Source organism: Poecilia latipinna, unplaced genomic scaffold, assembly GCF_001443285.1.
Source record: "Poecilia latipinna isolate Pla-1442-1.1 unplaced genomic scaffold, P_latipinna-1.0 Scaffold4624, whole genome shotgun sequence".
Lineage (NCBI taxonomy): Eukaryota > Metazoa > Chordata > Actinopteri > Cyprinodontiformes > Poeciliidae > Poecilia > Poecilia latipinna.
The window spans coordinates 6,633-18,274 of NW_015117240.1; the positions used below are offsets into that span (position 1 = coordinate 6,633).

Here is an 11,642-nt window from a genome sequence, read left to right on the forward strand (position 1 = left end):
GATGCATGCTCTCAAGACGGGGCGCAGAGAAGCCAATCGTCGAGGTATGGTAGAACCTTCATGCCGCGGGCCTGCAAAGGAGAGAGGGCTGCCCTCACGCACAGAGTGAACACCATCGGGGAGAGCAAGAGGCCGAACAAGAGCACATGGAACTGCCGGTGGCAACCCCGATAGGCAAACCTGAGAAAGCGACAATGGTCCGCCGCAATAGGTACATGAAAGTACGCATCTGTAAGGTTGATTGATGTAAGCCTTTCTCCCTTTGTCACAGCTCGCAGAACCTCTGCCGTCGTGAGCATGTGAAAAGGCAGGACCTTTAAATACTGATTTAGTCCCCTGAGATCCAAAATGGGACGAAATCTGCCTGTCTTTTTTGGCATGAGGAAATTCGTTGAATAGTAGCCTCTGGGTTGCTGTAGAGGATCCACTGCCTCGATTGCACCCTTGGCCAGGAGGATGGAAAGCTCCTGGTCCAGCGCTTGCACCGGGTCAGTGATGCCGGTCACCCTAACCCGGTGTGAGATGCGAGGCCGCTGTCGGAACTGTAGCCGGTAACCATGGGTCAAAGTGGCAACCACCTATGGATCCACAGCGAGAGCAGCCCAGTAACTGAGCTGCTGATGAGAAAAATATCCGACGGTTGGCCTGGTGGCCTCACTTCCTCTCCCCACGACCCCTAGGCCGAAGATCAGGAGGAACGCAGCAGAAGTCTGACAGTGGGAGGTGAGGTGTGTTAATTATTAATTAGTTAATTAATTATTATTAGTTAATTTAGTCTCCCTCCAACCAGTACAAGATCAATGTACCTAAAAAGGGACAGTATCCTGTAAAATCAACTTTTCTGAGCTTTACATCATGTTATAATGTTATTCCCTCATCAAAAACACATCTGGAATGTTGCCTTGATTCTTTCTTAATCTCCAGCGGTATTTTGAATTCCTGAGTTCAAGGTTTATATTAGAGTACTCCTGCCCTGGAGCTTTGTTCTTGGATCTCTGTGCTGAACTGGGTCCAGTATTGGAAAGACCGGACCACCGGAACCACATCGATCCTGTTCAAATACAGCTGTCTACTGCTCTGGGGTTTCTGGCAACTGACTCCTAACAGCACGAATTAGCAGACTGCAGACTGCTATGTGTTTGAATTAATGATAATAAGCAGTTAACACTCTGATGGCACTTTAAGGAACAATGCTAGTCTACATGAGTTTATGGTGTCACAGCCAGTGCTGAGTGCAGTAGTGCCCATTGGGGCCTCATGTACTGATGCACTATTTTGCTATAACCTGCAGGGGGCAGTGGCTAATCCCGTTTCCAAATCTCCAGGTCTCAGAGGTGCACTTTAATATCAGGCGTCCCTCCCACTAAGGGTGTGTGAACTTGATTCATGTGACGGTGGCTACAAAAACAATGCTTTCAATTCCTCATTTTCCCAATTCCTCACATTGCTTTCTGCTTCAGTGAAATTGCCTTTTTTCCCCCCTCTAGTTGCCATTGGTAACATTTATCAGCCAGGTCGCTTAAATAAGCACCGACAGTCACAAGGAGCTTTGCATTGACCATTTATGGTTGAATATGTGTGTGCTGCAGAACCTGAGGAGGGACCTTGTGCAAAGCCTGTTAGGTTCAGCTGGGATTTATATAGAAAAATTGCATACTGATGTGCATAGACATGGTTTTATAAATCAGATTTTTTTTTTGGCGTATGCCATTTTTCTCTTTTGGATGCATGTATACTTTTAGGATGAATCCTATGCAAGCCTTTATAAATGAGACTCCTGTTTTTTTGTTTTTTTTTTATTCTTGGACATGACTTGAAAAATCATATTCACAGATTTTTCCCATCCAATCAGTTATTTTGCACATAATAATCTTCACACTTCATTGAGAATAGCAATTGACTGTGACCACAGAAGTAATTGAAGTAGTTGACTCAGATAATTTAGATCAGTGAGCAAATACTTTTGGCAATACAGTGTAGGTCAAGAATCAATTATGTTTTGGCTCGTCATCTGTGGGGACAGTGCATCACCCACAACAGACATTTTGTTCTGTGCCAAGTGCAGCTGGAAGAAGCACTCACCTACAATTGGCCCCACTTTCATTCCATGTTTTTGCAATTCGTCCCTCAGGCTCTCGTCAGTAAGTGATGCGACGTCGACTTGCTCCAGATGATGTTTGTCTGATTTCCTGGCGGCTTTCTGTGGCACAAAAGCAGACAGTTAAAACTCAAACTTAATGCAATCTCGCCACATGTTTATTTTCAATCACAAGTCATTTCATCAGCCTCTGTGAATGCACGATGAAACGGCATCATTGAAACAACGGCACACTATTGTTGCAACTCACCCAAAAATATTATATTTTAAAATAAATATTCCAATATGAAAACCTTGCTTTAGCTGAACCAAAATAGATTAAGTTTAGTGATTTTTGATCAAGAGTTGTCAGTTTAACAAATCCATATTTTTACTTCTGTTAGGAAAAGTCCAGATGGTTTTTTTCCACAGACACATTCTTGATGGACAGCTGGATGTAGTCCAGTACAGTTCCTGTGAATGTCTCCAACTCCTGGTCTTCAAATAAGTCCCACTCTGACTGAAACTGTCCTGCAGTTTGTCGAGTTCATCCTCAGGCCTGGTTGTAACCGTCCTTTTGGTGGCCCTGGCTCTGCGTAGGTTGAGGACAGTAGGAGAGACAGATGGTCTGACTGGCTGAGGTGTGTGGCTCTGTAAGTGTGCATGATGTAAACATGATCTAAAATCTTCTCTCCCCTTGTAGAACATTTCACAGTACAGTCTTCAAGCTGGTCTTATTAAAGTTCCCTGCAATTATGTGAACACCTTTGGGTGTTCTAAACCACAACCCTCGTTTCTTGCGTGACTCTTTAGCCGGATGCACTAAAAAAGTGATGATATTTATCATACTTAGCCGATACATGTTTTCATTCAGATTTGATTAACTTTGGCGGGATTGAAAGTTCACAATGATCTCGTGCAAGATGAGCCAGTGGTGTGGCTTGATGGTGGTGAACTCACAGCCTCTCCTTTCTCTGCTAGACTATAGTTAGTTCTCTATATCAAAGCCTGTCATGAATGCTCAGGCTAGTTAGCATGGCTATCAATAACGGCAGGCAAATGGTTTTCATACTAAGGTCCTAAACCTAACATTTGGTCCAAATTTACAGTTAATTCACAGATTTGCCAGCTCTGAACCACCCTAGAGAAACCCAACGCAGTAAGAACCTGGTTGAATGTCTCCTCTCACAAGCAGACAGACAGAACAACTCACTGATGAAGTTCTTTTCCCTTTTGAATATCTCTATGTTCACAAAGGTGTGACTGCTTTTGATAGGTATTTTTCCAAACCTACATGAAAGAACCACAGACAACATATATGAATTTTATGGCCAAACTTTTGCAAAAGGAGAAGACTCAGCAAACCGCTCCTCTGAGCCGTTCACAGAGCGTTCTGCCCCCTATCAGCTAGAGCAGGCCTTTTATTTGGGAAAAGGAAGAATGTAAGAAGATAAACAGCGAGACAGATGGCAAGCTCCATCTACACACACAGGTCATCTAGCTCTTTCCCTCAGGAGCGATTTCTCCCAAGGGTGGAGGGAACAATCAGTTCTTGGTGCAAAAAGTTTTAACACAGACAAGACTAAATGAAAATCATGTCAATACTGATTAATGATCCACAGTAATAATAAATGTATGATATATAAATGTGAAAATGATAACACAAAAATCCCTAACAGCTTTGTTGAGGTCCAGCAGAATTTTAACATTCTGAACCTGTTGTAGAGTGTAAATTTGTCCATGTTAGTCATTAATTTAAATATACCCACTTCAGAACATACTCATCTAACCTTTACTGAAAAAATGTTGCTACAGTTGAATCATTTAGCAGCAATCCCTCCACTGTTTGATGAGATATGCAAAAATAGAGCAACAAACCCTGCTGAAGCACCAAAACACTGACTGTAATTCAGAGAAAGTGTGGATAACCACCAGAAATGTGAGGAAAGCCAAAGGGGAAATGCTCTGCGTCAATGAGGAGTGAAGCTGTGGTTCTCTGTGTGTGAAATGGGTGGAGAGTGCAAAGCCAGATGTTCTTCCTAAGGGCAATCTAACCTGCATGTTTCATCATCACAACAGTCTTTTCTAGAGTGAAACTGTCTGCTCCCTCCTCTGCAGCCACACCCAGCTCCAATGAAGTCATATTTCTCTTTATCATCACCTTATAGAGAGTAGTCAAATGTGCAGCATGCCAGGACTTGTGGTTTCACGCTGAACTGCTTGGTAGAGTAACAATGGACTGTGTAGTTCGCCGTCACCAAGATGGAAAATATTTTCATTAAATGTAAAAATGATACATATTCTTCATATTTTACAGTAGGCTTCTTTCACAACAGTGGGACATAAAACAGGACGTATGACAGAAGAATCCAAGACTACAGCTAGACATCTGAAAAATGTCGGGAATGACTTTCTGGGATTCTTACTCACCGATTCATTCCCACTGTAATCACACTGGCATGTAGATGGTAGGTTTCAAAACATATTACAAAAAATAAAATAAAATCCAACACAAGGCTGGTCTTTAACCTTTAACCATATGTACAAAGAATTTCCTCAGTAAAGAGGCTTGCCTTAGTTGTAATAGGATGTGTGATTGTTCTGTGTTTGAAACCAAATGTTCCCTTTGCCTTCCCATATGAATGTCATGTCATAAAGTCAATTTAAGATCTCCTTTTTTGTTCCAACTAGTCGTAATTCTAATTAAATATTGAATGACACCATAATGCAAGATACCTTCAATGTATTTTAGATAGGAGTCTAAAAGATTAAATTAATGCAGATTAAATTGCAGATACATTGAAAGCAAATAATGACTAGGCAAAACTAACTTAGATATTTACAACTGTAATGTAAATATCTAGTCAAAATTCCTTGTAAAATGTCTCCAAATGAATTAGAAATATCTTGAACATTTTTTAATCTAAACATTTCCTGCATTTTAAATCTCTTTAACGTGATGCCGAGTCAGAATGACATTACTGATATCTTGAATAATTATTTTGTCTAATCAAAACATCTCAGTGTGTATGAATTTAGAAAGTTCAATGAAAAAGTGAAAATTGTAAAAAAAAAAAAAAAAATGTAATGCACTTTGCTGGGTTTCCTTAAATAGAAACTTTTTAAACTACTTTGACTAATTAGTTGAGCTTACTGTACTGTTTGATAACTAGGATTGTTTGATTGAATTGAACTGATTTTTGTTAAGTGCCTTGAGACAACATTTGCTGTGAACTGGTCCCATAGAATCAGAGTTTTATGGGCAGATGGATGGAGCCAAGTACAGGACAATGAAGAAAGCTTGGAGTCTGAAAAAAACTTGAGACTGAGGAAGAGGTTCAGCTTCCAGCAGGAAAACTACCCTAAACACAAAGGAATGATTTAAAACAAAACATATTCATGTGTCGAATGGCCCAGCCAAAGTCCAGACTTAAACCCAATCAAGAATCTGTGGCAAGATGTGAAAATTGCTGTTTACAAACGCTCTGCATCTAATATGAGCTTGAGCTGTTTTGCAAAGAAGAACAGAGAAACTTTGAGCAACTAGAAGTCCAAAGCTGGTAGAGACAAACCCTAAAGACACCGTTTGCTGCTGCAATTGCAGCAAATGGTGGTTCCACAAAGTTCTGACTCAGAGAGCCTGAATATTTTTGCACATCACACTTTTCAGTTTATTTGTAGAAACTTTTTTGAATCATGTGTAATTTTTTTTCTACCTCACAATTGTATTCCACTTTGTGTTCTTTCACATTAAACTCCAATAAAATATATTTGTTTGCAGTTGTAATGTGACCAAATGTGGAACATCTCAAGGGACATGCAAGCCACTTCATCAAAGCTTCATTTCACATTGTAAAATAATCATTATAAATAGTGTACAGTGTGCAATCATTTTTACAAGATAAAAAAAATATTGCATCTTGTAAACTTGAATTGCGTTATTCATGCCTGAGCAGAAACATGTCTACTCTCTTACTTCAAATGGCTTCATTTTATAAAAGTATTACCAGTAAATAATGTGTATTTTTCTGTTTACTTGTAATTTATAAATCATTATTCACATTGAAGCATGAAGGAAAAGAACTGGATCAGTGTCCCACCCTCTAGCATTCCTCTGTAAGTACACCTTTACTTCACATACTGAACAACTGACAGAGGCAATAAATCCTTTAAGAGCGCTCTGCTGTTTCCACACTGCTGTGTTGTCAGCTGGTGAAACCCGTCTGGTCTGTAATGTTCAGCACATCTTCAGCCAACCTTTTAGTTGGCTGGTAAAAGAAAATCTGCAACATGATTCATCAGGAGCAACATGTAAGCAGACGTCATGTTAATTTTTCCTAATCCTGCAGGACGCTAGTAAGATTTCAAGCGAGGAGTGTGTATTGTTTTCAAACTTTTAGCCATTTTATTTATAAAGCACATTTTAAAAATGTGATAAAGTGGCATCACATGCAAAAAAAAAAAAAAAAAAAAAAAACTCCTGTTGAGAACACTGCAGCTTAACAGTTTGCTAGAGAGGTGCACTTGTAGTTCCCACCAGTGCAGAGCTTGACCAACAATGGCAACAGGTGGCTCCAAGCACACCTGGACAGACAGTCAGGTAAAGATTTGCAGACAATAGCAAGTAGAGCACTTCCAGGAAAAAGAAAATAAAGAATATCCCAAAATTCTACATGAAGTGCAAATATAAACATCGAAATATTGGTGAAAATTTTTTTCTCCTTTAGGGATTTAAAAATCCTTTATCCTAAAAAGAAAATGTGAATTCTTTCATTTGCCTAGTTAATTTCCCATTCCTCCCTGCCAAATGTAAACCATAGGAAGGGTCATTTCATAAACATACAGTAGCAACTTTGGACTTAGAAATAACATTTACTGAGAAGCTCATTTGAAATTATATTTGTGGAATTCAACCAGTCTGTGCCTGCAGGGTTCAGTGCAAGTTCCAAAATCAACTCAAACAACTCTGAGAAACAGCATCAACGTTACACAGGTGCAGGAAAATGTTACAGATGTCTAGAGTGAAAGCACTATTATAATATTCAGTCTTTAAATGTGACTGGTATAAAAAAAACATTAAAACGAGCAATATTACTTCAAAGTCAGACATTGGCATTGTCTTGTGAAAAGCATTTATCAAATGCAGAACATGAGAAGCTACCAGACTTCTTACCTGGTCTGGTAAGAAGAAAAGTAGAAATTCTCACATCCAAAGCAATCAGTTTTTACCTTACTGCAGAATGAATGAATAAATAAATAAATAAAGAGAGTAGATTTGTGTTAAAGGGGAACTGGAGCAGGAAGAAGTCCTTTTATGAAGCATCTTTCACCCCCTGTTAGAGCAGCATCTGCAAGTGCATTCTTCTAACAGAGCAATGAACCTAACAATGGACCTAAAAGCTTTCAGAAATAAAAGTCAGATTCAAGTCCAGATTAATTAAATCTGATCTCCCCTCTCATCGAGTCCAGGCAGAACTCTAACAAATCCAACTGTGTAATTAGCTGCATTACTTTGTTAAAGTAACTGAAACAGTTTAACTGCTATCACATTTTAAATAGAGTAAATTATAACTGTAACCAGTTAATTTTTTTAGAGTAACCTACCCAATTCTTCTGATTCCTTGGTTCATGAGTGTCCTAATGACATCAGCACAAAATCAGCAATTTTTTTCTCTAAAAAAATTGTACATTTAGTGAAATCCAGCCTTTAAAACTAAACGTCATTTCCTACTCCTGATTTTATTGTCTGTAAAAATAAAGTGTTTCTGCAACTGGATGGGATGTGTTGAACTGGCAGCTGCGGCTGTGTTATGACAACCAGCTTCACTGAAACTGAGACTAAAGTGGAAAAGTTCTGGGGGGAAGTGAAAGCTGAACAGTGACGGTTTGATCAAATCTGTGGCCACGAAGTGATTTAGTTAGACCAGTGTTTCCCAAACCTGGTCCTCAAGGCACACTACCCTGCATGTTTTAGGTGCTTCCTTGCTTCAGCACAGGTGATTTCAATTAGGAGGTGTTTGCTGAACTGCAATCAGCTGAATGAGGTGTGTTGAAGCAGGGGAACATCTAAAACATGCAGGTCAGTGTGCCTTGAGGACCAGGGTTGGGAAACACTGGTCTAACCAACCATCTGACATCAGGAGGCGGGGCGCAGTTGGTGGCTGGATGGGAAGAAATGGAAAAAACTTTTTGTCCCACAAAGGCAAAACTAGTTTAGGAATACCGTTAAGCTGATCTATGATGTATAAAACAATTATACAAACTGCACTCGGAGTTCTTTTCTGAGGTAAACATTTTCTCTTGGCAGCTCCACCATAAGCGATGTGAGCTCTTCTGAATATCAGTACCGTAAAAACCGTAATAAAAAAAAAGTACAAGAGGCAGCTGGTTGACTCCAACACAGAGAACAAGGCTTACCCTTCCGGAGGAGCGCCTTCTGTTGGGGGCCACGACAGGCGGAAGCTCCTCGTCGCTGGAGAACGCATCCAGAACTACGGCCACGGCGTTCTTCTGGTTCTGGACCGTCAGGTTCTTTAGATAAAGCTGCACATACACGTCTTTGGTCGGGTTGCCACTCGGCAGTTCCACATTGTGAGCAACAAGCTCGCTCTTTAGCTTGTCTTTGGTGAGCACAGACGGGTCGTCCAGGTATTCCGGCATGTCGAGTTTAAGATGAAGGCAGAGGAGCCACACAGCCTGGGCGGGTATACCAAGACGGGTATGTCTGCAACCTGGAGGCTCTGGGCTGCTGAACTTAAACCACGCCCCCTTGTGATCTTGCTTTTCAAAGTAAAACTCACATCACATGTCATCATAACATAAACTCCTATTCTTTTTCTCTGGTGACCAAATGGCTGGTTTTAATTGTTTCTGAAATCAGAATTTTTTTTCCTCTCTCTCTCTCTCTCTCTCTCTCTCTCTCTCTCTCTCCATCTCTCTCTTTTGTGGTGCTGTCGAGGCTGCAGCGTTGCCTGAAGGTGGCGCTGCAGAGGATCAGTCTGCAGCCTCACCTGCACAGGTAGAGGACATGGAGTATGACAGCGACTCAGACGGCGTTTCAATCGCAGATTCACAAACATCTAGAGGTGATTTGTATACACTGGAGGAAATTAATGATTTTCTGGATGAAACGTTTGGAAAACACGTTAAAATCCTTGACTATTTTCCTGATGTAGAAAAATTTATCAAGAGTGTATTAATGGTGCAGAAAATAGTTGGTTTTGAAATGCTGGATGAAAAGAAACGGATCCGGTTAAAAAACCACACGACAAGCGTCCGGAGACAGGTGTCAGCAAATAAAGCAAAAGGTTCAAAACGACTGAAAATTCAGAAATAAGATAATGATAAAAGTGCACTGGGTGACCTTCTCTCTACTGTCTCTGTCTGTCTTCCTTCTCTTTTTCACCTGTATGAGTAACATCAATGGTGGGAGGGATCTACATAAACAGATGGTTAGTTTAGAAACGATTAGGCAAAAGAAACTTGATGTTGTCTGCAACAGACTGGCGACCTGTCCAGGATGTACCCCGCCTCTCGCCCGGAACGTTAGCTGGAGATAGGCACCAGCACCCCTCCCGACCCCACTGAGGGACAAGGGTGTTCAGAAAATGGATGGATGGATGGAACTTGATGTTGTGCTTTTACCAGAGACACATACAGATCATGAAAATGAGGTGGAGTGGGGTTTGAGTTGGAAAGGGAAATATTTTTTGTCTCATGGGACCAGGTCATCTGCTGGTGTAGCCGTTTTATTCTCACCAGGTTTAGATATCGAGGTTATTTCTTATACTGAGCTGGTCCCTGGAAGGGTCCTGGTGGTTAGAGTGGAAATAGAAAAAACCCTTTTCTGTTTTATGAATGTTTATGCACCTAATCAAGGGGATCAAATAATTAACATTTTTCAAGACGTATAATTTTTTCCAACAGTCCAGTCAAAATGAATGTGTTGTGTTGGGGGGTGATTGGAACTGCACTGCTAGTTTTCTAACTGACAGAACCGGGGAAGAACCTCATCCTCCATCTTCTTCTAAACTGATTGAGGTGACAGCGCAGCTGGGCTTGGTTGATGCTTGGAGGACTAAACATCCTCAGGATAGACAGTATACCTGGGTAAAAATGAAGGATGGGGTAGTGAGTGGGGCTCGGTTGGACAGATTTTATATCTCAGATACTTATAGAAATAGATTGTCCAACTGTTTAATTTCTCCAGTTGGGTTTTCTGATCATCACCTGGTTTACTTGGATTTTCTTTGTTCAAGTAATATTAAATACAGATCGTATTGGCATTTTAATACGAAACTACTTAATGATATTTTCTTTTGGCAACTATGGAAAACAAGAAAATCAGAGTTTTTTTCTTTAACTGAATGGTGGGAGGTTGGAAAGGCTCAGATAAGAGTTTTTTGCCAACAATGTACAAGTTTTTCTACAGCTAAAATTAAAAAAGTGATTCAGAATTTAGAAAATGAGATAAAAGAATTGGAAAATAACTTGTCAACTGATGCTAATAATCAGCTTAAACTTAAGAAAGATCAGTTAAGTTGTTTTTTACATGAAAGAGCCAAAGGGGCTTTAGTTCGGTCCAGGTTTACTACGGTGAAGGACATGGATGCCCCGACATCTTTCTTTTTTAATTTGGAGAGGAGTGTCAGCCGAGCGAAGCAGCTGGTTTGCCTCCGACTTCCTGATGGAGCGCTGACTGCTGATGCCAGCACTATGAAAGAACATGCTGTGGCCTTCTACAGCGACCTCTACAAGAAGCAGACCTGTAACAGAAGCTCTATGGAGACTTTGTTGGATGGTCTTCCTCAGCTTACCGCTGCAGATCAGGATATTTTGGATGCTGGAGTTTCAATGGAAGAACTGACTGCTGCAGTTGGACAGATGGTTTCTGGAAAGAGTCCAGGTCTAGATGGTCTACCTGCAGACTTCTACAAACATTTTTGGAGGCTGTTGGGGGAGGACTTGTGGGAGGTGCTTCAGGAGTGCCCATCAACAGGAATCTTACCATCATCCTGCCGACAAGCTGTCCTTTCCCTACTTCCAAAAAAACGAGATTTGATTTTGTTGAAGAACTGGAGGCCGGTTTCTCTCCTTTGTGTGGACTACAAGTTATTTTCTAAAGTGCTTTCTAACAGGCTGAAGAATATTCTCAAACTCATTATACATAAAGATCAATCATATTGTGTACCTGAAAGATTTATTAAGGACAATCTTTTTCTTTTAAGAGATTTGTTTGACATTTGTAAATTATATGAAACTGATGTTGGAATTATTTCATTAGATCAGGAAAAAGCCTTTGATCATTGTTTTCTCTTTTCTACATTAAGAGCATTTGGATTTGGTGAAGGTTTTATTTCTTTATTGGGTTTATTATATAATGAAGTGTTTTGTGTTGTTAAAGTTGGGGGAGGATTAAGTCGTCCTGTTAAAGTTCAAAGAGGTGTTAAACCAGGCTGTCCCATATCTGGGCAGTTGGACTCTATTGTAGTTGAGCCTTTTTTACTTAAAGTTCGCTCCACCCTCACTGGCCTTGTTCTTCCAGGTTTGCCTCATAATTGTAAAG

At 40.4% G+C, this 11,642-nt stretch overlaps 1 protein-coding gene across 1 annotated transcript; it reads right to left on the bottom strand.

Annotated features, from left to right (window-relative positions):
- Positions 1 to 6: 6 nt before the first annotated feature.
- LOC106942869 (lamina-associated polypeptide 2, isoforms beta/gamma-like) lies at positions 7 to 11,090 on the bottom strand. The gene is made up of 3 exons (XM_015026215.1): positions 11,085 to 11,090; positions 8,495 to 8,872; positions 7 to 2,200 (listed from the first exon to the last, which is right to left on the bottom strand). The coding sequence occupies exons 1-3, from the start codon at positions 11,088 to 11,090 to the stop codon at positions 1,982 to 1,984; spliced, it is 603 nt and encodes a 200-aa protein (XP_014881701.1). The 3' UTR covers positions 7 to 1,981.
- Positions 11,091 to 11,642: the final 552 nt, after the last annotated feature.

Bases quoted from the DNA above. Each gene is read 5' to 3' on its own strand.
- LOC106942869 (XM_015026215.1), bottom strand. The intron at 2,201-8,494 runs GTAAGCCTTGTT...TTTGTGCCACAG, and splicing joins GAAGGCGCTCCTCCGGAAGG to AAAGCCGCCAGGAAATCAGA.